General features: G+C 48.0%; 2 protein-coding genes across 11 annotated transcripts in view; both read right to left on the bottom strand.

Moving 5' to 3' along the window:
• STRIP2 (striatin interacting protein 2) overlaps window positions 1–2,499 on the bottom strand; it is a 50,771-nt gene extending 48,272 nt beyond the window's left edge. The window contains exon 1 of the mRNA XM_008258206.5: window positions 2,270–2,499. Coding sequence (XP_008256428.1) covers window positions 2,270–2,398 — 129 coding nt within the window. The 5' untranslated portion in view covers window positions 2,399–2,499. The remainder of the gene's footprint in view (window positions 1–2,269) is intronic.
• A 3,842-nt stretch (window positions 2,500–6,341) lies between these two features.
• AHCYL2 (adenosylhomocysteinase like 2) overlaps window positions 6,342–27,758 on the bottom strand; it is a 226,754-nt gene continuing 205,337 nt past the window's right edge. For all 10 annotated transcript variants that reach the window (XM_008258209.5, XM_008258210.5, XM_089328570.1 and 7 more), the window contains exons 12-17: window positions 25,227–25,321; window positions 15,505–15,603; window positions 13,610–13,678; window positions 13,411–13,489; window positions 9,469–9,589; window positions 6,342–9,101 (exon numbers count right to left, since the gene is read on the bottom strand). In XM_008258209.5, coding sequence (XP_008256431.4) covers window positions 9,095–9,101; window positions 9,469–9,589; window positions 13,411–13,489; window positions 13,610–13,678; window positions 15,505–15,603; window positions 25,227–25,321 — 470 coding nt within the window. In that variant the 3' untranslated portion in view covers window positions 6,342–9,094. The remainder of the gene's footprint in view (window positions 9,102–9,468; window positions 9,590–13,410; window positions 13,490–13,609; window positions 13,679–15,504; window positions 15,604–25,226; window positions 25,322–27,758) is intronic.

Here is a 27,758-nt window from a genome sequence, read left to right as displayed (position 1 = left end):
GTTTAATACTATATGTGATGCACTGATAATTTCCTATTATTCTGTGTCTTAAAAAAAGTGATGATCCCCTTTCACAGGTTGCCCCCTGCAGTATGAAAACGCCTGTTTTAAACTGTGTAATCCTTTAAACTTCACATATTGAATTAAAGTTTAGAAATTCAATTCAATGCCCTACATTTTCCTCATTTTGTCACAGTCCAGTCAAAACTTTCCCAAGGAGGAGATCTGACTAAACGATGTCTGAGGTGAACCCTTTTGGTAAGCCCACACTATTCTGTTTTCCCTTTCCACTTCGTGTATCCACACACTAAGCCACCAGAGGAAGGATCAACAGTGCCCCACAAATGCAGTGATGCACAGGGAGGCTCCCCTGACCCATGCCAACAGCAATCCTCTTCTAGCCATTCTCGAGGGACCTAGGGAGGAAAGAAAGCCTTGCCCCATGAGGACTGTCTTCCACAGGAGAGCAGAGAGGGGGAGGGAAAGCGGATCTGGCACTTGGGTAGCGCGCTGACGGGGGCTGCGCTGACAGGTAGCAGCAGCTCCCCTGCGCAGTGGCAGGTGGAGGGAAGCCAGCCTTTCGGTAGGCATGAGCCTGGACAGAGCGGCTCACGTCCGAGCGTGGAGAGCCCAGCTGCAGACAGCCGGCAGGTAGGAGTCTCGGGACACTGAGCTCATTGGCAAAAGCCAAGCGCTGTCAGAGCCTTTTCCTGAAGGATTTGCCAGAGGGGCCCTCTACCTCTTCCTCAGAAGGGCTTAGACAAGGCACAGAACACACTACTCTGAAATGATTTTTTTTTAATTTTTATTTATTTATTTGAATGCTCTGTGTTTCCACCCCTACTAGAATGTTAGCTCCACAAGGGCAAAGACTTCTTACTCACTGATGTTATCTCCTGCACCTAAAAGTGTCCCCCACACTGAATGAATGAATGACTCACCCCTCCCACTCCCCACCCCCCTCACACCTCTACAAAGAAAACATCTGAGCAAGAACAGTGTATCCATGGGGGAAGAAGGCACAGGGTGCCCAAAGACCAAGAAGACAAGAAGCAAGTTCTGCAAGAGACAGAACTTGGGGAGGATCATCTCACCTCCTCCAGTACTTTAAAAAAATGATTCTTTGTCTGCATCAAAATGGAAAGCATGCATGAAATCCTGGAAACAGGGAGGCGCTACTGAGATGGTAAACTGGCCCGCGATGTCAGACACCTGGCTTCCAGCACCAGCTCTGCCACTTGATGGTGATGGCGGCAGTAGGAAAGTCCTAAGCGCTACTAGGCACTGACGGATGCACCTTGCTGAACACTGCATACCGAATGATTGATCTCCCTTTGACTTTGTCACAACGTCCTGAATAAGCAGTGTTAGCCCCATTTCACGGATGCGGAAACTGGAGCCGGGAGAGGTTTGCTAATTTTCCCAAAGCCACACAGATGATAGATACATGGTAGGACTGCGATTCAAACCCCGGCCTGACTGACCCCAAAGCTCTGGCGCTCTGGGCCACTCCCTGCGCCAGCTGTCTGCTCTCGGGAAAGGCAGGGCCCCGAGGTCTGTGCTGACCCTCCAACATGCCCCGTGTGCGGGCTCTGCCCTGGGGTCGCAGAGGGAAGCCCGCTGGGCGACCCTGTGGGGGAGTGCTAAGAACTGGCTCCTTGCATCTAGTTGGGATTTCCTTTTTCAGAAGCGGAGGAAACGGGCCAGATATTCGCACTCCTATCTGTCTACTGGGGTAGTTCCATCCCCGCGGCCCCGCCGGAATTCTGTCTCGCTTCACCCCGACGCCCGCGGGAGGCGCTCCCTAGCCGGCCTCGGCCCACGCGCGGGCACGGGATCGGGATCGGGATCGGGAGGGGGAGCAAAGAGAAGAGGGGGTCCGCCGCAGCAGCCCGCAGCGGGAGCGCGGCCGCCCGCTCCCCGCCCCTCAGGCCGGTCCCTTACCCTCCCCTCCCCACTGGGATCTGAACCCCTGCCTCAGGGGGCTGCGGCGACCCAGTGAGAAGAATATTAGAAAGTGTCCGGTACGCTCGACACCGCGCTCCTTCGGCGCCCCCGCCGGCAGGGGTCAAAGGGTAAACGGCTCCCGGCCCGCAGCTGGACACCGGCGGAGAGGGGCCGGGACTGCAGAGCCCGGAGTCCGGCCGTGGGGAACCCCGCGGGCGCCTGCTCCCCTGAGCGCGCCAAGGGCTCCCGGGCCGAGGCCGAATCACCTCTGCGCCGCTTGCTACCCGGGAGTCTCCCAACCACCGCGCTCCGGGCTCCTCACCTCCGACTCCCGCCGCTGGCTTCGGAACGCCTCCCGGCCCTTGGCCGCTGCCTGCTTCCCTTTGCCGCCACCGTTGCTGTTGCCGTTAGCTGGCGGGGCGGCGGTCTCGGGGGCCGCGGGGTCCTCCATGCGGCTGGTCAGCGGCTCCCTTCAGCGGCTCGGCTCGCTCTGCCCGGAGCGACCTGGCTGCCGCGCGCCCGGAGCCAAGCCCCGCCCCCGTCGTCGCTATTGGCTACGGCTGCGCCCTACGGTCCCGCCTCGAGGTGCGATTGGCTGCTCGACCGGTCGGAGCGGGACGAGGAGGAGGTGGGGGCTCATTCAAGGGATTTTTTTTTTTTTGAGTCCTGCGGCATTGCTGGTAGCCAGAGATCCCTACATTGGCTCCAGCTTCCACTTCCCGAACTCTTGCTTGGTGTCCCTCTGTCCTCACACCTCTCAAATCGCGATCTTTCCCCAGAGCTTCAGTCTCGGCCGCCTCCTCCCCTGCGCGCTCCCCTTTCCCATGGCCACAGACCTGGACCCTCTGCCATTAGCGGCGGAGACACCGCAGGAAACGCGAGACTCGCCTTCTCCAGAGCCGAGATGTCTGAGGAAAACGCACCCCCACCCCCGGAATGGGCGGCCGGCGTTGAGGGGTGGGACGGGGACGTTTGTATTTCACTGAAATTGAAGATTCCCTTGAGGAACCTCCTGGTCCTCTGCCCCTGTCAGCGGCGGCGGACACCGCGCTGCCCGGCCCCGAGGCCTTTCCTCCTTTCTCTAAGACCCCAGGGGCTCAGTGTTACCGGGGGGCTAAGGAGGCTCTGTGGTCTGCTCGGCTCTGAAGCTGTCTAGAAGGCGGCGAGGGGGCAGGAGTCAGGCAGTGCAGCGGGATTGCAGAACCACAGGCTGCGGGCGATGGGTGGGCCCTGACCGCAGCTCACAGCCCGGCGGCTTTAGGAAGCGATGGGGGGCCGGGGGTTAGAGCTGCGTGTTAAGCCCAGCGTGGCGCTAGGCGCTTTCCGAATAGCACCGGTGAGAATACCGCCCCCCACCCCGGACACCCCAGAAGCTACTCCGTGCAGTTCCCAAGGTGTCAGGCTGTCTTAGCTCAGCATCTGTTCTCTATCTGGAGGAGAGATTCCGGTTATCACCTCTCTGCTCCTGGCACAGGGTCCTGTTCAACCCACTTGAGCTGTGTTGGTGTCACGCCAATTCTGCCTGGACCCCGAGGCCTAGCATTTCTCACTAATATCCCCCAAAGCAACAGGGGCCCAAAGGACACCCCCTTCCCACATCTTAGGAACAACTCTGACCTCTCAGACTCTCCCTCCGCTAGTTAGCAGGTGACAGATCAAGGCAGGTTTGAGAGAGAGAGAGAGAGAGAAACTCCTTGAAGCTTTCTGGGTTTTTCTCTTGTTGCCCAACGTCTCCTGACTGTACCAAGACATCTGCCCTTTCCTCCCCCATTCCAATCTCTACCGCAAGCTGGATATAAGCTCCCAAAGAGTAAGAGCCATTTTCATTATCAATGTTTAACCATATTGTTATTTGGGGATGAAACCTTTTTTTTTTTTTTATTGTGAGGGGGGGCTGTCCTGTGTATTGTAGGATGTTTAGCAAATCCCTGAGCTCTCCGTACTAGATGCCAGCAGTACCCTTCCTCTAATTGTGACAACCCAAAATGTCTCTAGATATTACAGAACATCCCCTAAGGAGCAAAATCTCTGGTTACGATCCACTGGTTAACAGAACTGAACTGGCAAGAATTTCCAAGAAAGTCCTTGGCTCCAGGCCTAAACTATTTGACTATGGAGATTTTTTTTTCAGGGTATAATTTGTTAAACACTTAATAATTTTCACTCCGCTTTAACATTCACAACCCACGCTTAGCTCGTCACTGCTTGTGTGGTAAGCCTGCCACTGCACAGCCTATTGGGGGTTCTTCTACCTCTCTTCCTCCCTTCCAAGCAGACAGAGCTCTAGAACTAAGAGGCCCAGAAGTTCATATTCCTTTGTGAGCCTAGCCAATCAGCAGGATCCCCAACAGTGGTGGCAGCCCAGAGTGGCCCAGTTTGGAGGCTTTGCTTCTTTTCCTGCCTATCCCTAGGGCAAAGGACAGAGACTGATTCGAAGGAGGGCTGAGGACAGTTCTCAAGTTCTCCGTGGCTTCTGTAGCATCAATGCTGAGCCTAGAGCTCCATCTGGCTTTACTTGGAGAGAAGGGATTTGAAAAATTAGAGCTATGGAGAGCACAAAGATTCAACACGAGGGCACTTCCTGACCTTTTCCACACCCCAGTGGAGAGGAAGACAGTAAAGATCACACAGCTATCTGCTCATTATGAGCCCAGATGTCCAGCGTTTGTCCTAAGGAGGGAGATACCTGGAAACAAATGGAAGAAAATAGGAGAAACTGTAGATTAACTGGAAATTTTTAAACTGCAGGCCATGAGATTAAAAAACAATTTCTTTTAGCTTCTTTGTCAACAAAGGAGTGACAGGCGTCAGTACCACCGCCCACAGAAGCACCTGTAAGTATACCTGGAAACTAATTAGTCAGGGCTGGTCTTCAAGTATTTCCATTCTACAGAGATAGTGCTGGTGCTGTTATTTTAAATGTATTTTCAAACAGACACTACCAGGTTGCTGGCAAGAGAGTTTGAGGTATAAATGGGTAAAGTTACAAGGATGAAACATACTTCTTTAAGCACTCCACATTAATTCAGACACCAGATACTTGATCAAATAGATAGCACACACACTGAGAAAGCTTAAAAATAAGATGCATGAGGTGGGTGATAGGGCATAGTGGGTTGAGCCTCTACTTGGGATGCCCGCATCCCGTATCAAAGTACTTGGGACTGATGTGCACCTGAGGGGACAGCGGATGATTGCTCAAGTACCTGGGTCCCTGTCATCCACACAGGAGACCTAGATGGAATTCCTGGCTTATAGCTTCAGCCTGGCCTAACGCTGGCTGTTGCAGGCATTTAGGGATTGAACCAGCAGTTGGAAAATCTGTGTCATCTTGCCTTTCAAATAAATTAAAAAAAAAAAAAAAGATGCAGGAAGTTTATGGAGGCTATTAGGCAGCTAAGATAATAGAGAAAAGATAGAACACCTCCTTTTCCCATAAAGGGCGCACGTGGGTGTAATGATACAATGGAGGCTGGAGGGCCCTAGGCTGAGACAAGGAATTTATGTTCATGCAGTAAGCAGTGTGTGCCAGGCTCTGTACATAGCATTAAAAAAAAATAGAGCAAGTTACTTAACTCTTACCTAGGAGATAAGCATTGTCCATTTCATGGTCAAGACAACCAAGACTCTGATTATACTTGTGTAAGTTACACAACGTGTAAATGGCAGAGCTGGGCTTCCAATCCAAATCAACCTGACTCAGAGTCTACAGTTCTGTGGACTCTTCCCTCAATACTGGCAGCTGGAGAAACCTGCACCGCAGTGGACAGCCTGGGTCTACCCTGAGTCTGGAAGTAAGACCCAGACACTTAAGATTCCATCCTTGGAAAAAGAGGAGCCAGGCCCTGCTGTAGGGGAGCGATGCCCGTCAGCTGACTCCTGGGCTTCATAGTAAGTGACTGCATTCTCTTTCTAACCAAGGGAGCACCAGCTTGAAGCGTTAACAATGGCCTAGACTCTCTACTGATATCCTGGTGCAGGGCCCAAGCACTTGGGCCATCTTCTACTGCTTTCCCAGGCCACAGCAGAGAGCTAGATCGGAAGTGGAGCAGCTGGGTCTCAAACCGGCGTCCATATGGGATGCCATTGCTTCAGGCCAGGGTGTTAACCTGCTGTGCCACAATGCTGGCCCCAGAAAAGGCAGATTCTTACATACGGCCAGGGTGTGTGTGTGTATGGTGGGGCAGGTAGGGGGTGCTGACAAGATACTGATTAGTGGAGTGAGCAACATGGAATAAGGTTCTCAAGACTAAGTTCATTAAAACATGCCTAGTGGTAACTGCTTCAGCTTTTTACACCCCTGTCCTGTAGCAGACTCACTATCTTGTCATCCAGAGACCTCTCTCACCTCAGTTCCTAGTCTGCAGAAGCAAAGAATACTCTCAGGACAAAAATCCACGTTAAGAATATTTTATTTGTCTTTTGAGATTACATAGTCATTATTGCTGATCTAATACAATCACTTAGACATAAAGATTTCCAAGAGCTTCTCAAAAGTGGTGATCCTTAGCAATTTTATTCCTTTCAGTAAGATGACATTGAACACTAGATGATTATTTTTAATATATATATTTATGTATGTATATATAGCTTAGAACTTGTCACATATAATTTGCTGGTGTTACCTATTTTCCTTCTGTAATTTTCCTTTATTTAAAAAGCTTAATGCAATAATGCATCTTGATTTTTTTTTAAAACCATGACAAAGTTAATTTTGAGAAAACCACAGGAGCAGCAATTTCTGATCTGTTCAGAGAAAAGCCAAGCAGCACAAAAGCTTTGCAGGAGTCTGTGGCCATGGGGAGCCGTGCTCACATGGGGAGGGGGCAAGAGGGCATAGGGAAGGGAAACTAGATATAGATATGTTTTTAATGAGAAAAGAAAACAATATTCCCATCATGAAGGCAAAAAAGACCTTGAAAAGTAGCACAAATTCACTGTAGAGAAAATGGCATGTATCCCCACAGGCCAGGGCCACATACAAAAAGATAATTAGCCTTCTTTCCATGCCTACACCTAGACAAGATGCACCTAAGGTGAGAGGCTGGAGACACCTGCTCTGATTCCAAGGGTACAGGGAATAATGACCTGATTCCAACACCAAGATAGAACCCAAATACCCAGGAGACCTGGGCCTCCATATTAAGGGCTGATGACAATGGGTCCTCTGAGAGAGGCGAAGAGAGGTCATCTGAAACTCAGATGCAAATACCTCACCACGGGCAGCAACGCTGGCAGCCCAACTCAGAAGCCAGTGCGGCTCCTTTTTCGGAACAGTTCTCTTCTCTAAAGCAAGGCAGAATGTACTCTAAGTACCAGCACACAGTAAGCTCCATAGAGAGCAAGGCTTTGCTGAGAAACAGCAGGTTATGATTTTTGGTCTAAGAATACAATAGGCTAGGGTCCAGATACGTGCCTAATGGAATCTGCTCTGGATAGAAGATGAGGTATGAAGAGCTGAATCTTTTGTGAAAGGGATCCAATTAACACACACATCAGGACTGGGTAGGCAAAAGGAAGAACTGGCAGAGCAGCCTGGCAGAATTTTCAGCATTTATGATCTTCCTCATAAAGAAAGGATATAGCCAGGTGTGTGGCCTGTCTCCCATACTTCTGAGGCACGCGGCCACTGAAGAGCCAGGCTCTCAGGGTTGAGCCTGTGAGATACACACCAAGGCAAACAGCCGTTTAACCAAGTACCACCTCCCTACCTCCAGAAGTAAGGTCACTTCCAGACGAGCTCTGAGAGTCTGTGTGAAGACTAGGGGACGGCGGAGAGGGTGGAGGTATGGGAGGGAGTCTGGAAGGGGAGGCAATGGTGATCCTGGGTGAGCTGGGGTTTCCTTCAGTCTCCTTGGTCTTGAGACGTTGAGGCAGATCAGCTTAGGGGAAAAAAAGCAAGGCGAGGGGGAGAACCAGCAAACATGAGAGTGTTAAATGGAGATGGTGGAGGGGAGAGGGACTTATTTAATTCAAGATTCTAAGGGCCACTCCAGTGGAGCCTTTGTGGACCAGCAGGTCCACCTCCAAAAGGAATCTAACTCTTGGAGTGGAACATAACATTTCATGCTGCTCTCCTGATTTTTTTTTTAAATGCTAGAGTTACTCAGGAAACTACCTCTGAAATTCATAATCTTTATATGGAATAGTTCAGATTATAAAAGATACGGCAGAGAAGAAAGACTGCAGATGCAGGCTCAAACTACAGATCTCTGCTTTATCAATGGCAATGGTCAAAGAGATGACTGTCTGATGAGGCTCCAATTAGCTTTGATCATCTGGAAACAGGTTAGTGTCATCTCTGTGTCCCTCAGCCAGTTGAGCTGCAGAGAAGGGAGCTTCCTGGGAAACCGCAGTGAATTGACAAGGAAGTAACCTATGGTTCCCAGTGGCGCTGGCCCCACTTCCTGAGCAGAGGTTGGTGGGGTTAGAAATGTCTGCTGGACACCAGAGCTGTTGAGTAAATACTGGAGGCACATCGCTCTTAGAACAAGAAAGCATTAAAATGAAAGTCAGTGTTCAAGGAGAGGAAAGGAATCTGAGATAAGGAAGCAGACCCCAAGCAGGCACGGGCAGAGGTGAGTTCTTGGTAGAGCTTGTCAAAGTCATACACTCCCTCCTTACTAGCCTTGCTATAAAGAAGGCAGTGACAGCGACGGTCAAGGCTAGGAACCCAGGCTGTGTTCATTTAGTGGCTTCCAAAAGGTTTCACCTGGGGAAGGGTCAAAGCTGAGAAAGGCAGCTGCTGAAAATGCATTCCAGAAAACCCCAGGGAACAAGGAGTCTGGAATCCCTGGACTAACTCCTGAGCCTGGACACGAGGAAAAATGGCCATTGCTGAGGATTCTGAGTCAATGGGGGTGGGGGGATGGGAATGATGCACTAGGAACCTCACCCCATTTCTTTCCTTCCTCAGCCTGTCTTGTGCAGCTTTCATGGCCCTGGGGGCAGTAACCACACTCTGGGCCAAGGCTACAGGCACAGGATTCTAGATTTTAATAAATAAATAACCTAACACATAAGGTGAGCACGGCGGGAAGCTCTGATCGGAGAAGCAGCTTGCTGGATTCTTTCTTGTGTAGTAGTGGAGAAAAGGCTTGGAGTTCTTCGATTCCTTAAAACTTCTTCTGGCTTGAGTTACAGGAACTTAATACCTGGAAGGAAAAAGAAAGATGAGACTGTGACACTATCCGCTAGCGGGGCTGCTGGGCCGTGAAGAGCCTAAAGGTCTAATGGGGAGGCAGGGACTTTTCTGGAGAGCATGCTGAGGGGAGACAAGTGTGGCTCTTTCCCATCAGTGAAAAAGGCCAGTATTTCTTTGGGAGGAGAACGCTATTGTTTGCAGGAGGCTCCAAAGAGTCCTTCATGGGGGCTGGGAGGGTGGGGGCGGGGAGCAATGAGGAGGATTGGGTTTACTTGTCTGAGTTGATGTAAATGTACATGGAGGGGAGAAAAAGATCCACTCCTGAGTGGGAGCTCTTCACTGTCTAGGCTCTCCTGGTTTCTGGGGGGCCCAGTCACCTGTAGTAATTAGGCTTGAAGGGCCCATTCTTGTTGAGTCCAAGATACTTGGCCTGTTCATCTGTCAGCTCCGTCAGGTGGGCATCAAAAGTGGGCAGGTGCAGGCTTGCCACATACTCATCTGGAACAGATCACAGAGCCCTGCATGAGCTTCCACGCCTACTATTTGGCTAGTCTCCCCAAGCTAGGCCTTAAAACATTGGTGGATACCTTTAAATTCCTGAAGCTGAATGAAATATGCTCAACATTTGCTCACTGGCCTTCAATTCTTCCCTTTCTCCCTCCCTTCTCCCCTCCCTTCTTTTCATTTGAGAGGCAGGAAGACAGAGTAAGCAAGCTCCCATTTGGTTGACTTCCCCAGATGCCCACAATGGCAGAGACTGCTCTGGGCCAAAGCCAGGAGCTGGGAACTCCATCCAGGTCTCCCATGAGGGTGGCAGGAACCCTATTCCTTGAGCCATCACTGTAGTCTCTCAAGGTGGGCATTGGTGGGAAGATGGAGTCAGGAGACAGAGACCGTACTGAACCCAGGCACTCCAGTATGGGACACTGGCTTGAAAGCCTGCATCTTAACTGACAGGCCAAATGCTCACCCTTGGCCCGCAATTCTTAGGAATGTTTGCTTTCACTTTTATACTTCATGCCTTAAAAAAATAATAAAATAAAAAAGACTTAGGTGGCAGAATAACAGAGAGAGAGAGAGAGAGACAGAGAAGGATCTTCCATCCATTTGTTCACTCCCCAGATGGCTGCAAGCCCTGGCTGAAGCCAAGAGCCTGGAACTCAATCTGGGTCTCTCCTGTGGAGGGCAGGGGCCCAAGCACTTGGGCCATCTTCTGCTTCTATCCCAGGCACATTGGCAGGGAGCTGGATTGTAAGTGGAGCAGCCAGGGCTCAAACCAGTGCTCACATGGGATACAGGCCTCACAGGCCGGGGCGTAACCCTCTGCACTACAAGGCAGCTCCAAAACAACATCTGTTGCTTACTAACTCTCAGCCTTGATCCTTTCCTGCTCCTCAGAAAAGTGAGGGAGAGAGAAGCACTAGGTCTATCAGAAAGAACGCGACAGAAGCAGAACTCTGCATTTTAGGTCGTTCAGCAAAACTAACAGCTGGGGGAACTGGAAGAGATAAATAATAAGGATACTACGCTATTTGTTTTTAGTACTCTTAGTTCTGTTTCTGTGTATATTTTATTACCTGAATACACTACACTTGATTATGATTTTATGTCATTTCCTTTAAAAAGTTTGTGGAAAAACAGAATTAGAGATAACATAAGGGGGCAGGCATTTGGCTTAGCAGTTAAGATGCCACTGGAGATACCGGCATCCCATACTGGAATGCCTGGGTTCAATACCCATCTCCTGCTCCTGACTCCAGCTTCCTGTTAATGCAGACCCTGAGGTGCAGTCGTGAGAGTTAAGTAATTGGGTCCATGTCACCCACGTGGGTGACCTGGATTGAGTTCCCAGTTCCTGGCTTCAGGAGGGCCCAGCCTTGGCTATAGTGGGCATTTGGGGAGTGAACCAACAAATGGGAGCTCAAGCTCTCCCTCTCTTAAAAAAAAAAGATATGGACTGTTCTATTTCTTTTATAGTCTTTCAAAGTGACTATTAAAAGTTAAAGGGGGGGGCTGGGGCTGTGGCGTAGCGGGTAAAGCCTCTACCTGCAGTGCCAGCATCCCATATGGGCGCTGGTTCGAGACCCAGCTATTCCACTTCTGATCCAGCTCTCTGCTACGGCCTGGGAAAGCAGCAGAGGATGGCCCAAGTCCTGGTGCCCCTGTACCCGCGTGGGAGACCTGGAAGAAGCTCCTGGTTTCAGATCAGCGCAGCTTCGGCCATTGCGACCAACTGGGGAGTGAACCAGCAGATAGAAGACCTCTTTCTCTCTCTCTCTCTCTGCCTCTCCTTCTCTCTCTGTGTAACTCTGCCTTTCAAATAAATAAATAAATCTTAAAAAAAAAAAAAAAAAGGTTAAAGGGGATTACAAACAGCAGCTCTACCCTAGTGTGAAAGCACAGAAAACCTGAAGCTGATTTGCTCCCTGATCTTTGCCTGAGGAGATTACAAACATACTGTATCAGTTCAGGTACTTGGGGCAAGCTCTTTAAAAATTTAATACCGTTTAATGTTTCCCTTATACCAAACATCCATGTAACTAAACTCTTAACAGGAGCCATTCAGTCTCTCCGTGGGTCTGAAACAACGGGGCTAGCCTTAGAGGTCTAGCTCAAAGTCCTGTCTGAGACAGGTAGGGGCCCAGACCGGTATGCCAGAGGTCACAAGGCAGCAGACGATTCCTTTCTTTTGGGAGATTATTTTTTTTCCCTGTGATATTCTTGCAGACAAGACACTTAGAGAAAATCCTTAATATTCACAGGCAGGGTAAATGAATTACAGAAAATATCACATTTACACTTGGGAGACCCATATAGAAAATAGGAAAAATTATCTAGCAATGGAACCTAAGAATCCTAGTTCCTACTTTTTAAAATAAAGATATCCAGGGTGAGCACTGTGGGACAGTGGGCTAAGCCAGCACTTGGGATGCTGGCATTCCATATCAGAGTGCCTGGTTCAAGTCCCAGCTACTCTACTTCTGATCCAGCTTCCTACTAAAGCATTTAGGAGGCAGAGTGTGGGGAGCAGCCCGGACTGGACTGAGTTACTGGAATTAGGACTTATTCTATGCATCTGCTCTCCCACAATATGGCGCTGGGAGAGAAGTAAACAGCTTCTACACAGCTGCCTCCAGTTCAGCTAATAAACTGTAGGACTTGCTCCTGATTGGAGGAGAGCAGCGTACTCGGCGTGTGGGCAGCCGAGTTGGGATTGGCAGAGGAGGACTATAAAGGAGGAGAGAGACGGCATTCACCAGGAACATCTATGGGGAACATCTAAGGGGAACATCTAGCTGAAGGAACACCTGTGCAGCCCCCCGAGAAAGCCGGCCGGCAGTGTGCCGCTCCCCTGCGGAAGTGGGGAATGCGGCCAGGGGGAACTGCCCTTCCACGGAGGTGGAAGGGATAGTAGCCAACCCGGGAAGAACCAGCAGCAAACCCGGGGAGGGCCGAGCAGACGAGAGAACAGCGCAGGGTCCTGTGTCGTTCCTCCACGAAGAGGGGGAGCGACATAATGGTGCCGTGACTCGGATAGGAAGCCTAGGCAGGGTTTAGTGTCGTTCCTCCACAAAGAGGGGGAGCGACAGCAGAGCAAGTGTTTGGGCCCCTGCCACCCACCTGGGAGACCAGATAAGAGTTTCTGACTCCTGGTTTTGGCTTGGGCCAGCTCTGGTTACTGCTGGCATTTGGGGAGTGAATCAATGGATGAAAGAATCACTATGTTCCTAACGTTGTACTTATGAAATGCATGAAGTTTGTATCCCTTAAATAAAAGGTTTATAAAGAAAAAGCAAACAAAAGAACTCTCTGTCTCTCCCTCTGCTTCTATTACTCTTTCAAATAAAATAATTTTTTTAAAAAAGATAAAGGGGCCAGCACTGTGTGTAGTGGGTTGGAACACAACCTGCAGCACCAGCATCCCATGTGGGCACTGGCTAGAGTCCTGGCTGCTCTGCTTCAGATCCAGCTCCCTGCTAACACCCCTGGGAAAGCAGAAGATGATCCAAGTGCTTGGGTCCCTGCACCCATGTGGGAGAACTGGATGCAGTGCTTGGCTCCTGGCTTCAGCCTGGCCCAGTGCTGGCCATTGTGGCCATTTGGGGAGTGAACCAGTGGATGGAAGATCTCTGTCTCTCCCTCTCTCTCACTGTAATTCTGACTTTCAAATAAATAAATAAATCTTTAAAAAAAGAAAAAAAAAGATAAAGACAGCTTTTCTCCCCCTATCCATAAGAAAGTTAATATTCCCAAACTTCCTTCAGCCTCTGACCCTGAACCACTCTGGCAAGGATGAGGGTGGAAGGGCACATGCTTACCCATCTTCTTGGGCAACAGGTAGACATCTTGCTTATAGCGACCCTCAGGAGCATTGTAAAGCTCTATCAAGGCAAGAGCCTAGACAAGTAGAGAGGCGATGCTGACGTGCTGTTCACACAACCTGCCCCACCCCGAGTGACACCCAGCTCATCCCAGGACCCTCTCCAGCCCTCTGTGGGCCCACTCCGGAGGCCTTACCTGGGTAGTCGCAGTGATTGAGAGCACAAATGTAGGCACTGTGGAGCAGCTTAGGTTCAGCAGACGGCCCTAGTGTTCAAAGGTGAAGACACAAAGGGGTTAGGACAAAGTCACTGGGCTCTGAAGAGTCAGGGGGGAGTAAGACTAGGACTTCCAAATACCTTCCAGCTAACACTGAGAGATAAAACGAAGGTGTCTAATAAATAGGAATTAACTGATTGACATGTGAATGAAACCCTGAAAAGTCTGGAAAATCTGATGAAGGTAGGAGCCAAACGATTTCTGGAATTACATAAAAAAGAACAGAGATGGTCACATGATACTGCCTCATACTGTCCTTTCCTAGGAAACTTGATTTAAAGATTTATTTATTTGCTTGAGAGGCAGAGAGAGAGAGACAGAGAGACAGAGAGGGAGAGGTCTTCCATCCACTGGTTCACTCCCCAAATGGTGGCAATGGCCGGAGCTGCACTGATCCGAAGCCAGGAGCCAGGAGCTTCTTTACCAATATGGGATGCCAGCACCAAGGCAGATGCTTAACCTACTATGCTACAGTGCTGGCCCCTTGATCAACTTTTTGATTAAATATATATCAAAAAACACTTGTGGTGTTTGCTTTTGTCATTATTACTAGGAAGTAGAACCTCCCAGGGCAACTAGGAATAAAGTCATCAGACAGTAGGCTGACCCACAGCTTTAACAAACTGCCTGTTTCCTTCCTTGTGAGGAAGTAATTCTGTCTCTTCACAGATGCCCTAAGGTACGCAAGAAGCTGTGATGCAAGGTAAAGATGAAGAGGACACACAAACGCAACTTTATGGGCTCCTAGATACAATGGGCCTTTTTTTTTTTTTTAAGATTTATTTATTTATTTGAAAGGCAGAGTTACAGAGAGAGGAGAAACAGAGAAAGAGATCAATCTTCCATCTGCTGGTTCATTCCCCAAATGGCTACAATAGCTGAGGCTGAGCCAGCTCAAAGCCAGGATCCTGGAATTCCATCCGGGTCTCCCACGTGGGTGCAGGGGCCCAAGCTTGGGCAATCTTTGCTGCTTTCCCAGGTGCATTAGCAGGGAGCTGGATTGGAAATGGAGTAGCTGGGACTTGAACCGGTGATCAAAGGAAGTGGCCCCAACTGCTACACCACAATGCAAGTCCCAAAATGTATCTTTTACATTTTCATATTAAATATCTTTAATATAAAAGACAAAACTGACTCAGAAAAACAGGAAACATTACAATTCTCCTTGTTACTTTGCTTTCTTTCCCTGAAGTCCTGTCAGGAGTCCAGGACTAGGAAGAGGAGCTTTTAAGGGAGAAAAATGATCAGACACTGACGTGGAAGGTCAGGTAGGACCAAAGTCAGGACCAAACGCGAGCCAGGAGAAGCCAACATGGGAAACACAGCCAAGCCGCTCGTGTACAGCGGGGTGCTTCTGCACACAAGGCTGTTAGGGGAAAGGACACTCAAAACCAAGGAGTCTGTCACCAAAGACACGACTTTTCCAGAGCTTGCCTGAGATGGTCTGAGTTAGCAGTCAGGAATATCTACATGGTGCTTACTGATTAAACCATCCCACAAATAGCATTATCTCTTTGTAAGCATCACTCAAAGTGGCAATGATTCTATCCGTTAATTCCTTTCACAGTTACAGTCATTATCTGACTCAACCTGTAGCGTGACATGGAGAGACAAGATAATTGGTGAAAAGTGGGGAACCAAAATAGTTCCTTAATTGTGGAATGAAAAGATCTTTCACCATTAGAAGTCAAGTCCTTTGGCAAAGTAGTTAAACTTATGCTTCAGACAAAGAGTTGAAAGGATGAAGGCGCACGAGGAGGAGGGGCTGCAGTCTCTCTTGTCAGGGGAGTATCTGTTCCCAGGCCCGGTCTCACCTCTGCCAGCAGCACTATCCTCTTGCCATCAGGCCATATCACGTGGTCCACTTGGGATCTCACCCGCTCCCAGGTCAGTTCTGGGGTCCGCAGGCTCGCCTGGAACACAGCAAGCACAGCATCAGCTGTGGGAGGTCCCGTGTCGGGCACAGACACGGAAGGGAGCCATTGCAAACAGCAAGTTGAAGGAGCAACCAACATGCCGGATGAACACCTGCCCTGGGTTGGTTAGGACTGTTCCGTTTCAGGGAATTTAATCTTAGGCCCAGCCAGGGAGGGATCACTCAGGATGTCATTCCACAACACATACTCTACGCCCACACTGTTGCACAGTAAAAGGTGCTATGGGAAAGACAAAAGAAACCAAAGGCACGGCTTCTGCCTTCAAAAAGCTTGCACTTTAGTTGGAGACACAAAACGACACATAGGTGAGAGGAAGGTACTTACAAAGCAACATGCAGACAAGTGCAAATGAATACAGTGCAAACCGAACACATTAAGTGCTGAAGAGACGCAGAGAAAAAGGAGGATCAGAGCTGAGTGGGATTAGTTAAGTAGGCCAATGTCCTAAACACAGCATGCTGGGCCCAGGGTTCTGCCCTCACAGCCCAAAGTCCCAGGTTCCACCTTCGCAACAACGGTGGTTCACCTAAAGTTAACAGAAGCTTTGTGACCTAAGTGCAAATGTGCGATTGCCTTTAAAGAAATGTTTAATGGTAAAGCTCCCAACGGCTCACCCTCCTTCCATTTCTGTATATTGTACATTCAGAGAACAAGAGAAAAAACGTTAAGTTTATTGACAGCAGCAGTCAAATTAACATTCACTTAAGACAACTTCCTTCCTCCAACAGATGATGCCGGAAATACCAGTGGCTCATTTGATAAAAGCAGGAAGTTCTGCCCAACAGTTTTCAGACAAATAAAGAGAAACACTTTCAGTTATTACAATAATCACACACTGAGTACATATCACATTCTAGACATGGCGGTAAAGGACATGCCTATAGATTAGACTGTGCATTCATTTATGACTGTGAGCTATTTATGGACAGGGTAGTAGCAGTATCTTCATTTTTATATCCCCGAGATCTATCTAACCACAGGAGTGGGGGTGTTCAATTAAAGTTTAAAAATTCATGGTCCCCATCCCCAAGGAAGTATCAATCTAGTGGGAAAGACAGACATGTAATTAAAGTTCAGTGTACTTAGAACTGTACTGATGGTCTGGGCCATTTCTTTATTGTAGTTATACGGGAAACAAAAATTTCCTGAGATGTTAAGTTTCATAAACTGGCTCAATATTTCTTTACAGGGCAATCTGGCAGTAGTTAGCAAAACTGTATACATACCTCAACTCTGAAGAATTAATTTCACATTTAGGGCTCTAGCCTATAGAAACACTTGCTCAATTCAGAAATTTAAGTGTCCACGAATGTCTAACCCAGTGTTCTTTGTAACAATAAACTATGCAAATTAGCAAGGTATGTAAATCAGCAAGGGAATGAGTGGCTAAGTAAATCAGGATAGTTCCATAAACAATATTATATAACTCTAAAGACAAGCAGATTTACTTATATGTGTTAATATGCAAACCATTCATTATTGTTAAATAATAAAAACCAAGTTGCAGAACAATATAGTATAACCTCAATTTTATAAATTTTTTACCTCTTGTTTTAAGCCTATTCACATTATTTGAATTTCTAAACTAATCAAGTATAATTTTAAAATTAGAATTTTAAAAGAGATTTTATAAACAAACACTGTAAATAAAGTTAGAAATAATTTAAGCAAACAGATTATTTTGAGAAGTTAAGGATATACAAAATAAATCTTGGGACTGGCATTGTGGCGTAGCGGGTTAAGCAGCCCCCTGCAACACCAGCATCCCATAGGGGCGCCGGTACTAGTCCCAGCTGCTCCACCTCCAATCTAGCTCCCTGCTAGTGGCCTGGGAAGGCAGTGGAAGATGGCCTGAGTGTTTGGGCCCCTGCTCCCATGTGGGAGAGCCAGATAGAGTTCCAGGCTGCTGGCTTTGGCCTGGCCCAGCTCCAGCTATTGTGGCCATTTGGGGAGTAAACCAGCAGATGAAAGATCTCTCTCTCTGTCTCTCCCTCTCTCTAACTCTGCCTTTCAAATAAATAAATAAATTCTAAAAAACAGATAAATTCTTTGCCTCTATCATCATGGAGGGTAATAGCTTATGAACTCAAAACGTACTCCTTGGTGATGCTAACATTTTTCATTGAGATGATGAGACTTTTTTTTTTTTTTGACAGGCAGAGTGGACAGCGAGAGAGAGAGAGAGAAAGGTCTTCCTTTGCCATTGGTTCACCCTCCAATGGCCGCCGCGGCCGGCGCGCTGCGGACACCGCACCATGCTGATCCGATGGCAGGATCCAGGTGCTTCTCCTGGTCTCCCATGGGGTGCAGGGCCCAAGCACTTGGGCCATCCTCCACTGCACTCCTGGGCCACAGCAGAGAGCTGGCCTGGAAGAGGAGCAACCAGGACAGAATCTGGCGCCCCAACCGGGACTAGAACCCGGTGTGCCAGCGCCGCAGGCGGAGGATTAGCCTAGTGAGCCGCGGCGCCGGCCGAGATGATGAGACTTTAAAAGTATTTCACAGAGCAGGCGCTGTGGTGCAGTGGGTTAACGCCCTGGCCTGAAGCGCTGGCATCCCATATGGGCTCAGTTCAAGACCCCGCTGCTCCATTTCCTGTCCAGCTCTCTGCTGTGGCCTGGGAAAGCAGTAGAAGATGGCCCAAGTTCTTGGGCCCCTGAACCTGCGTGGGAGAACCGGAGAGGTTCCTGACTCCTAGCCTCGGATTGGCGCAGCTCTTGACCGTGGCGGCTAATTGGGGAGTGAACCAGCAGATGGAAGACCTCCCTCTCTCTCTTTCTCTCTGCCTCTCCTCTCTTTGTGTAACTGTGACTTCCAGGTAAAATAAATAAATCTTTAAAAAAAAAGTATTTCACATTTTTCAATGTTTGAGACCCATAATCTTCCAGGGGACAAGCTCCCTTGGTGATTGGGAACAAAGAGCTGATACCATGATAAGGAGAGTCTCCAGTCAGGAAATATTCCTTAGGAAAAAAGATCTAGGGGACTCAGAGAGACTCAGGCAGAGAGAGGGAAAGAAGTCTTCCATTGCTGGTTCACTCCCCAGGTGGCCTCAACAGCCAGAGCTTGGTCGATCCAAAGCTAGGAGCCAGGAGCTTGTTCCAGGTCTCCCATGTGAGTGCAGGGGCCCAAGGATTTGGGCCATCTTCTACTGCTTTCCCAGACCATAGCAGAGAGCTGGATTGGAAGAGGAGTAGCTGGCACTCAAACCGGTGCCCATATGGGATGCCGGCACCGCACGCAGAGGATTAGCCTACTGCACCACAGTGCCAGCCCCCAATAACCTATTAAGGTCTCCAGAGCAGTTATACTCCTTGAGAGAAGGGATTCCTAGCCCGCAGCAGGCACAGCTTTACAAGAATCTCTATTAAAGACATCTGAGGGCCGGCGCTGTGGCCTGGGAAAGCAGCAGAAGACGGCCCAAGTCCTTAGGCCCCTGTACCCACTTGGGAGACCCGGAAGAAGCTCTTGGCTCCTGGCTTCAGATTGGCCCACCTCTGGCTGTTGTGGCCACCTGGGGAGTGAACCAGTGGATGGAAGACCTCTCTCTCTTTCTCTCTGACTCTCTAACTCTGCCTTTCAAATAAATAAATAAATCTTAAAAAAAAAAAAAAAAAGACATCCAATTGCCTTCACCGTGGATTTACAATCACCAAGCACTCTACCAGGAAAGCAGGTCTGTCTCTGCACACCACCATCCCAATTAGGTGTACACACTGTGGCAAACCAGCCAGTTCTTATGCGTGCCCACATCAGTCTTACGTGATTCTGAACAGCACACGCCAGTTTTCTGAGAGAGAACAACCGTGACTGTAGTCCTGTATAGTGTTGACAGCAAGTCTCAGCTGAATTGTCTTTGGCTGTATAAAAAACTTCCAAAGCATGTGTTCCTGAGGGCTAACCACTCGAACTGTGAAGCCTACAGTCACGCAGGCCTTCTGTGTGAAGCAGGTCTGCTTTCAAGAGAAAGGAAACCCAGACATGGACATGGGCCAAAAAGCAGCTCAGAGCGCGATCCCTGCCACAGGGCCCCTAGACAGTCACAGCCTTCATATTTCTCAGAAAAAAAATGAAACGTTCTAAATGATCGACTCTTGATAAACTGTTCCTTCCCAAAAATTTAGCAGGTAATAGCTTAAGGCTAAGCAAAACTATAAATTCTTGTATTTAAAAAAAAATCCTTAAATGTTTGATTACTAAAAGTATCTGAATAAACACCATCAAGTCAATTCTACACAGTTTTACTGAGTTGATCTTAGGATTTTCTGTTTTCCCCTCTCAGTCTGCATCCAAACCATTTGGCAAGTGCTACCGGTCACAATGTAGCACCTCCTATCATTTCCGCTGCTCACCCATCTCATTCAAGTCCCTGCCTTCCAGGGTCAGAAATGCTGACAGTGTCCTGTTTCCCTTAGCACTCCTCAAGCTCCAGAAGCACCTCTTTTATATAAAAGCCAGAGTCATTTCAAAACATGTAAGTCAGATTTTGTCACTCATCTGTTCAAAACCTTCTTTCATACTCAGAACAAAATCTAAAGTCCTGTCATAGCCCATAAAGCTCCACGTAACCCACTACCTCATCCTTGAACTGCCCCGTGTCCTCACCCCCTTGCCCATCCTGTCCTGTTGCAATGGCTTCAAACACACTAAGCACGTTTCTACTTCTGGGTATTGTACTCTCTGTTTCTCTGAATGGGATGCACAGATAGTTTGCTCCTTAATTCCATTGTATTATCTCTTTAAAGAGACTGTCCTTGACCATTGCAACTCAAACAATATGCCTACTATTTTTCTTCACCAGGAAGCATTAACTGGCAAGAACTATCTACCACTCACTTGTCTCCCACACTAGACTATGAGCTCCATGAAAGCCAGGATGTTGTCATCCTGTTTCTTCAATCGGTTAGTCTTCAGTACAGAGCAAAGCAAGTATTCAGTATAAATTTGCTAAATGGTGAATGAACATTCCTGTTTCAATTACTAGTTGAGTCTGCTATTTCTTTAAGTTTCATTTTACATGCCCTGTGATACTACCTTCAAAGCTAAATAATTTAACTTTTAAAAAATTTTTTTTAAAGATTTATTTATTTTACCTGAAAGTCACAGTTACACAGAGAGAGGAGAGGCAGAGAGAGAGAGACAGATAGACAGACAGAGAGAGATCTTCCATCCACCGGTTCACTCCCCAGATGGCCGCAACAGCCAGAGCTATGCCGATCCAAAGCCAGGAGCCAGGAGCCAGGAGCCAGGAGCCTCTTCCCGGTCTCCCATGTGGGTGCAGGACTTGGGCCATCTTCTACTGCTTTCCCAGGCCATAGCAGAGCTGGATTGGAAGTGGAGCAGCCAGGGCATGAACCGGCACCCACTTTGGATGCCGGCACTGCAGGTGGCAGCCCCACCTGCTACGCCACATCGCTGGCCCCTAACTTTCTTGTTTTTTAAAAATGTATTTATTTATTTGAAAGGCAGGGTTAGAGAGGCAGAACACACAGAGAGAATCTTCCATCCATTGGTTCACTCCCTAAATGGCCTCAATGGTCAGAGCTGGGCTGATCTGGAGCCAGGAACCAGGAGCTTCTTTCAGGTCTCCCACATGGGTGCAGGGGCCCAAGGACTTGGGCCATCCTCTGCTGCTTTCCTAGGCACATTAGCAGGGAGCTGGGATGAAAGTGAAGTAGCTGGGACTTGAAAAGGCACCCATATGAGATGCTGGCACTGCAGGTGGCGGCTTTACCCACTATGCCATGGTGCTGGCCCCAATAATTTAACTTTCTAAAAGCTCTTCTGGGCAGGCATTTGGCCTAGCAGTTAAGATGTCCATATCCCCTATCCACGTACCTGGGCTTGATGCCCAGCTCTGGCTCCTAATTCCAGCTTCCTGCTAATGCAGACCCCGGGACCTAGCAGAAATGGCTCAGGTGATCAAGTCCTTACCACTCACGTGACAGACCTGGAATGTGTTTTTGGCTCTCAGCTTCGGCCTTGCCCAGTCTCAGCCATTGCAGATATTTGGGGTGTCAACCAGCACAAATGGGAGCACTCTTTATTTCTCTCTCAAAAGGAAAGAAGGAAGGAGGGGGAGGGAGTGAGGGAGGGAAAGAAAACCCCTTCTGAGCGCTCCCCTCCCTTCTGGACCATTTAGCTAAAGCATATACCCTCTGCTAGGAACACAAAGATTAGTGAGAGATAGCCCTCAGCTCACGTCAGTGACAAAGCCTGGCAATACCAGGTCTCATCTCAACACCGCAGCCAGGGAGACTTTTTTAAAATAAGTCAGATTGTTATAAACCCTACAATGGCTCCCTGTGTCTCTGAGAATATAAGCGGGAGTCCTTCTGATAGGCTACAGAGTCACGAGGCCCTGTAAGATCTGGCCCCTACCTCTCTGACTTCATCTTCCACTATGCCCTCCCACATGCCCACTCTACTCCACGCACATTGGCCTCACTGCTCCTCAAACACACTTGTACACTCCTGCTGTAGTGTCATGCACCGGCCGTCCTCTCTGCTTGAATGCTTCACACAGCTCATTCCTTCACATCTCATCAAACACCACCATCTTAATAAGGCTCACAGCTTGATCCCTCTATTTAAAATCACACCCCCAAGCTCACTTCCTCTGATCCATGCTCTATTTTTTCTTTTTCCTATAGTACTTCACCTTCCAACATACTATATATTTTTACTTATTTATTATGCTTATTGTCTTCTTATTACTAAAATATCAGCTCCATGAGAGCAGGAATCTTTGCCTGCTTTGTTGACTGGACTCCAAGTATCTGGAAGAGCACCTGGCACATAGCATTCACACACAAAAACACATGTGATTGAAGATAAAGAGTCTTCTGGCCTGCATGCTGAGAGAATTCTTACGTCTGTCTGGGCCACCTTTGAAAGACAGGTCACTGTCACAATTCGAAGTTAAAGTTAATCTACAAGTCAGGAGGTGATAATAATACAATATATGGGGAAACAAAACAGAGACTTTTTTACAGGAGTAAAAAAGCCTCAATTTTGTGCTCCCACTTTATTCTGAATCAACCATATGGCTGACAGTACACTTAACTTCCTGGTTTCCCAAATGAAAAGTAAGAGTAAGGGATGGGCATTTAGCGTAGCAGCTAAGACACCATTTGGGAGCCCACGTCCTGCATCAGAGGGCCTGGGTTCAAGTCCCAGCTTTACTTCTAACTCTATCTTCCTGATGATGTGTGCCCGAGGAAGCAGCAGGTAATGGCTCCAGTAGTGGGGTCCCTGTCACCCATGTGGGAGACCCAGACTGAATTTCTAGCTCCTGATTTTGGCCAAGACCAGTCCTGGCTATTGTGGTCATTTGGGGGAGTAAACCAATAGATGGAAGATCTCTTTAAGTCTATCTGTCCATCTTTCTCTCTCTCTCTTGTCTTTCTGCTTTTCAAATAAATTAATAAAAATTAAAAAGAGTCAGCACTGTGGCATAGCAGGTGAAGCCACTGCCGACAGTGCTGACATCCATATGGGCACCAGTTCAAGTCCCAGCTGCTCCACTTCTGATGCAGCTCACTGCTATGGCCTGGGAAAGCAGTAGAAGATGGCCCAAGTCCTTGGGCCCAACCACATGGGAGACATGGAGGAGGTTCCTGGCTTTGATCAGTCCAATTCTGGCCATTGCAGCCAGCTGGGAAGTGAACCAGTAGATGGAAGACCTCCCTCTCTCTCTCTCTCTCTGTCTCTGCCTCTGCTACTCTGTGACTCTGCCTTTCAAATAAAAAAATCTTTAAAAAATGTAAAAAATTAAGAATAAGAACAATGTCTTATTGGAGTGGTCAAGAGGATGAAATCGGATAAAGTAAAAAAAAAAAAAGGTACATGACTGCATGTGGAGTCATTTTTAATACAGAGCTTTTTGAGGGTCTAGAAGGGAAAAGTCCTTCCCTCTTCCTCTACTTTGAAGATTTTTCTTTTCTTTCTTTTTTTTTTTTTTTTTTTTTTGACAGGCAGAGTGGACAGTGAGAGAGAGAGACAGAGAGAAAGGTCTTCCTTTGCCGTTGGTTCACCCTCCAATGGCCGCCACGGCCAGCACGCTGCGGCTGGCGCACCACGCTGATCCGATGGCAGGAGCCAGGTGCTTCTCCTGGTCTCCCATGGGGTGCAGGGCCCAAGCACTTGGACCATCCTCCACTGCACTCCCTGGCCACAGCAGAGAGCTGGCCTGGGAGAGGGGCATCCGGGACAGAATCCAGCCCCCGACCGGGACTAGAACCCAGTGTGCCGGCGCTGCAAGGTGGAGGATTAGCCTAGTGAGACGCGACGCCGGCCTGAAGATTTTTCATTAAGGTCCAAGGCATTGCAAAAATGTTTCCCTTTAGGCGTCTGCCATTTGGGGGCTCTATAAAGAGTTTAATGCAGGAAAGGACAAATCATGTGCTAGACAATTTTAGAAATGTTACTATCTTTTATCATTTAGCAAAGGGGCAGTATAACACATAAATGAAACCTAAGTGCACATAAGAAAAAAAAAAAAACAATTACCAACTAAAATACTCATTGTGTGTAAAAATACCTTGGTAAGACAGAGTAACGGAGCCATGCCACTCAGACTCTCCACAAATAGACACTCCAAGGTAGATACAGGCTCTGGGAGATTTTTAGTTTTACCAGCCATTTTAATAAATGAAGAGTAGAGCGCAGAATTAAAGAGAGAAGCCATATGAGACAGGTATTACCCACAGGCCCTCAGGATCTCAGCTGACCCTCCCCTGGCGTGCTGAAGCTCACTCAGAGCAGCCTCAGCAGATGAAAGCATACTTGCTTGAGTCAGCTACTCAGGGAAATACAGTTGTGACATAAAAATGCCATAAAAACAGTAAAACCAGAATCACACTGAGAGATACTTTTCTAAGTCTGGAAAGAAAGAAATACCACTTCTATTAACTATTACTTGGGCAACTTATAAGGACCAAGTGCAAGTTTGAATAAGAAAATTTTAGGATGAATATAAAAAAATTAGAGAAGTAAAGTGATAAGTTTTCCAAATTTGAGGAATACATGCTACTGTAAAACAGTACTGAATTGATTGTGACATCTATAGTCCCAATTACTGTGGATTATAAAATATGTTAAGGGGAGTCCTAGCCCAATGGATGAGGGAGAGAAGAGACGACAGTATTTGACAGACACATTCGATCTTAGACAAGATACTCATTCTAGCGCAGATATTTCTCTCCCTGGCCTCATTTCCTTGGAATAACCTATCTTTACGGTAAAATCAAACATCCCTGAAACACTGACTACCATTCTGACTTACGTTTGTTGTATCTGTTTTGTACTTTTGAGTTTACTCACATCTCAGTTCTGAACATAAAGATAAAGTGGCTTACATTATAAGTAGGTATCAAGCCTGGGTGGGAGAAGACAGTTATTTGAATTAAATTGAGATGAAGACGCTTCATAGTATTCTCAGGTATAGGCCCTAAGGTTAGCAAGTGAACGAGAGTGTACAACTCTGCTGGGACTGTTGTGTTTAGGATGGCGAGTGACGCTGCTTACTCTTCTTGGAAAGTTTGTTTCTCGGGAAGGAGAGAAAATAAAACCCCAAATAATGAGTCACTTGATCTTACCACGTCAATCTCTGTGTTGGAATGTCCCATGTTACAAACGATGCAGCTGTTCTTCATACGGTCCAAATGTTCTCTGGTTACCACATTCTTGTTACCTTATAAAAAGAAGAGGGGCAGGTGTTTGGCCATGGCTAGGACATCTGGTATGCAGTGCCTAGGTTCTGTCCCAGCTCTGTTCTTTATTCTAGCTTCCTGCTAATGCACACCCTCAGAGGCAGCAGGTGATAATCCAAGGAGTTGGGTCTCTGGAACCTACATGAGAGACCTAGACATAAGTTCTCTGCTCTCAGCTTCAGCCCTGGCCCAGCCTTGGCCATTGGGGGCATTTCGGGGGTGAACCAGCAGATGAGAGCTCTGTGCCTCTCATCCACATGGGAGATCCGGGGTAGGCTCCTGGCTCCTGGCTTCAGATTGGCGCAGCTCTAGCCGTTCTGGCCATTTGGGGAGTGAACAGCGGATGGAGGACCTCTCTCTCTGTCTCTACCTCTCTCTGTAACTACGTCTTTCAAATAAATAAAATAAATTAAAAAAAAAAAGGGAGAGATAGAGAGAGATCCTCCATCTGCTGATTCACTTCCCAAGGGACTGCAATACCCAGGGTTGGGCCAGGCTGAAACCAGGAGTCAGGAGCTTCTTCCAGGTCTCCCATGTGCATGGCAGGGGCCCAGGCATTTGGACCATCTTCTGCTGCATTCCCAGGCCATTAGCAGGGAGTTAGATCAGAAGTGCTGGATTCACACAGGATGCTGGATTCACAAGTGGCAGCGTCAGCCCTATGAATTACATCATAATAAGGTGATTTTTTTAAAAAAAAGGATGTGAAGCAAGAACAGCTTCTTATGGTCCCTCTTCTCTGCCTCCAGCTCCCTGAGGAGAGGCTACAAATATTATCTTCATTCTGAAATATTTTGATCTTCCCTCTCTGAAATAGGATTATAGGGGCGAGCGTTTGGCCTAGTAGTTGAGCTGCTGGTGGGGATGCCTGCATCCCAGATCAGAGTGCCTGGTTTGAGTCCTGGCTTGACTTCCAATTCCACTTTCCTGTTTTTGCTGACCCTGGGAGGTAGCAGGCGATGGCTCAAGAAGTTGGGTCCTTGTCACCCGAATGGGAGACCTGGATTGAGTTCCTAGCTCCCAGATTTGGTATGGCCCAGCCTCAGCTGTTATAGTCATTTGAGCAGTGAACTACTGGATAGAAACTCTGTCTCTCAAAAATAATTATGGCCTGGGAAAGCAGTAGAAGATGGCCCAAGTGTTTGGGCTCCTGCATCCGTATGGGAGACCCCAAAGAAGCTCCTGGCCTCCTGGCTTCAGATTGGCCCAGCTCTGCCCATTGTGGCCATTTGGGGAATGAAACAACAGACGGAAGATCTTTCTCTCTGCCTCTGCCTCTCAAATAAATAAATAAGTATTTTTAAAAAATCTAGCTCTTGGGCTGGCGCCGCGGCTCACTAGGCTAATCCTCCGCCTAGTGGCGCCGGCACACCGGGGTCTAGTCCCGGTCGGGGCGCCGGATTCTGTCCCGGTTGCCCCTCTTCCAGGCCAGCCCTCTGCTGTGGCCAGGGAGTGCAGTGGAGGATGGCCCAGGTGCTTGGGCCCTGCACCCCATGGGAGACCAGGAAAAGCACCTGGCTCCTGGCTCCTGCCATCGGATCAGCGCGGTGCGCCGGCTGCAGCGCGCCGGCCGCGGCGGCCATTGGAGGGTGAACCAACGGCAAAGGAAGACCTTTCTCTCTGTCTCTCTCTCACTGTCCACTCTGCCTGTCAAAAAAAAAACAAAAAAATCTAGCTCTTTGGGAATAAACATAATAACCTCTCCTCCCTCCCTTTCTTCCTTCCTATTTATTTATTTATTTATTTAGACAGGCAGAGTTTAGACAGTGAGAGAGAGACAGAGAGAAAGATTCTGATTTTTGTTGGTTCACCCCCCAAATGGCTACTACAGCTGGTACACTGCGCCGATCTGAAGCCAGGAGCCATGTGCTTCCTCCTGGTCTCCCATGTGGGTGCAGGGCCCAAGCACTTGGGCCATCTTCCACTGCACTCCCGGGCCACAGCAGAGAGCTGGACTGGAAGAGGAGCAACCGGGACAGAATCCGGCGCCCCAACTGGGACTAGAACCAGGGGTGCCAGTGCCGCAGGTGGAGGATTAGCCTAGTGAGTCGCGGCGCCAGCCTCCTACTTTCTTTAGCTAGGAGAAATTTTGCTCTAGCCTGCGTTAATTATAGTGACTATAGAGAAATATACTTCACTTTTGGAGGTAAGATAAAAACTCAAATGTATAAATATAAGATCTGGCTTCCCAAATAAATTTCTATAAATGAATTTTTATCTTTAGTTATCTCCTAGTAGTTGAGGATGAATGGAGACATAACAGTTGTTAAGGTGGAGAAGTTTTGCTGTAGGATGAACTAATAGCATACTTTTGGGTCACAGCTCTAGAAAGATAGAAAGAATGTAAAAAAGATTAACAAGTTTTTTTTTTTTTTTTTTTTTTGGATAGGCAGAGTGGACAGTGAGAGAGAGAGAGAC

This window comes from Oryctolagus cuniculus, chromosome 3, assembly GCF_051225735.1.
Source record: "Oryctolagus cuniculus isolate XC-2025 breed Fujian yellow rabbit chromosome 3, ASM5122573v1, whole genome shotgun sequence".
NCBI classification, from domain to species: domain Eukaryota; kingdom Metazoa; phylum Chordata; class Mammalia; order Lagomorpha; family Leporidae; genus Oryctolagus; species Oryctolagus cuniculus.
The sequence above is the reverse complement of the archived record's forward strand: the minus strand, read 5'-3'. Positions and strand labels throughout refer to the sequence as shown.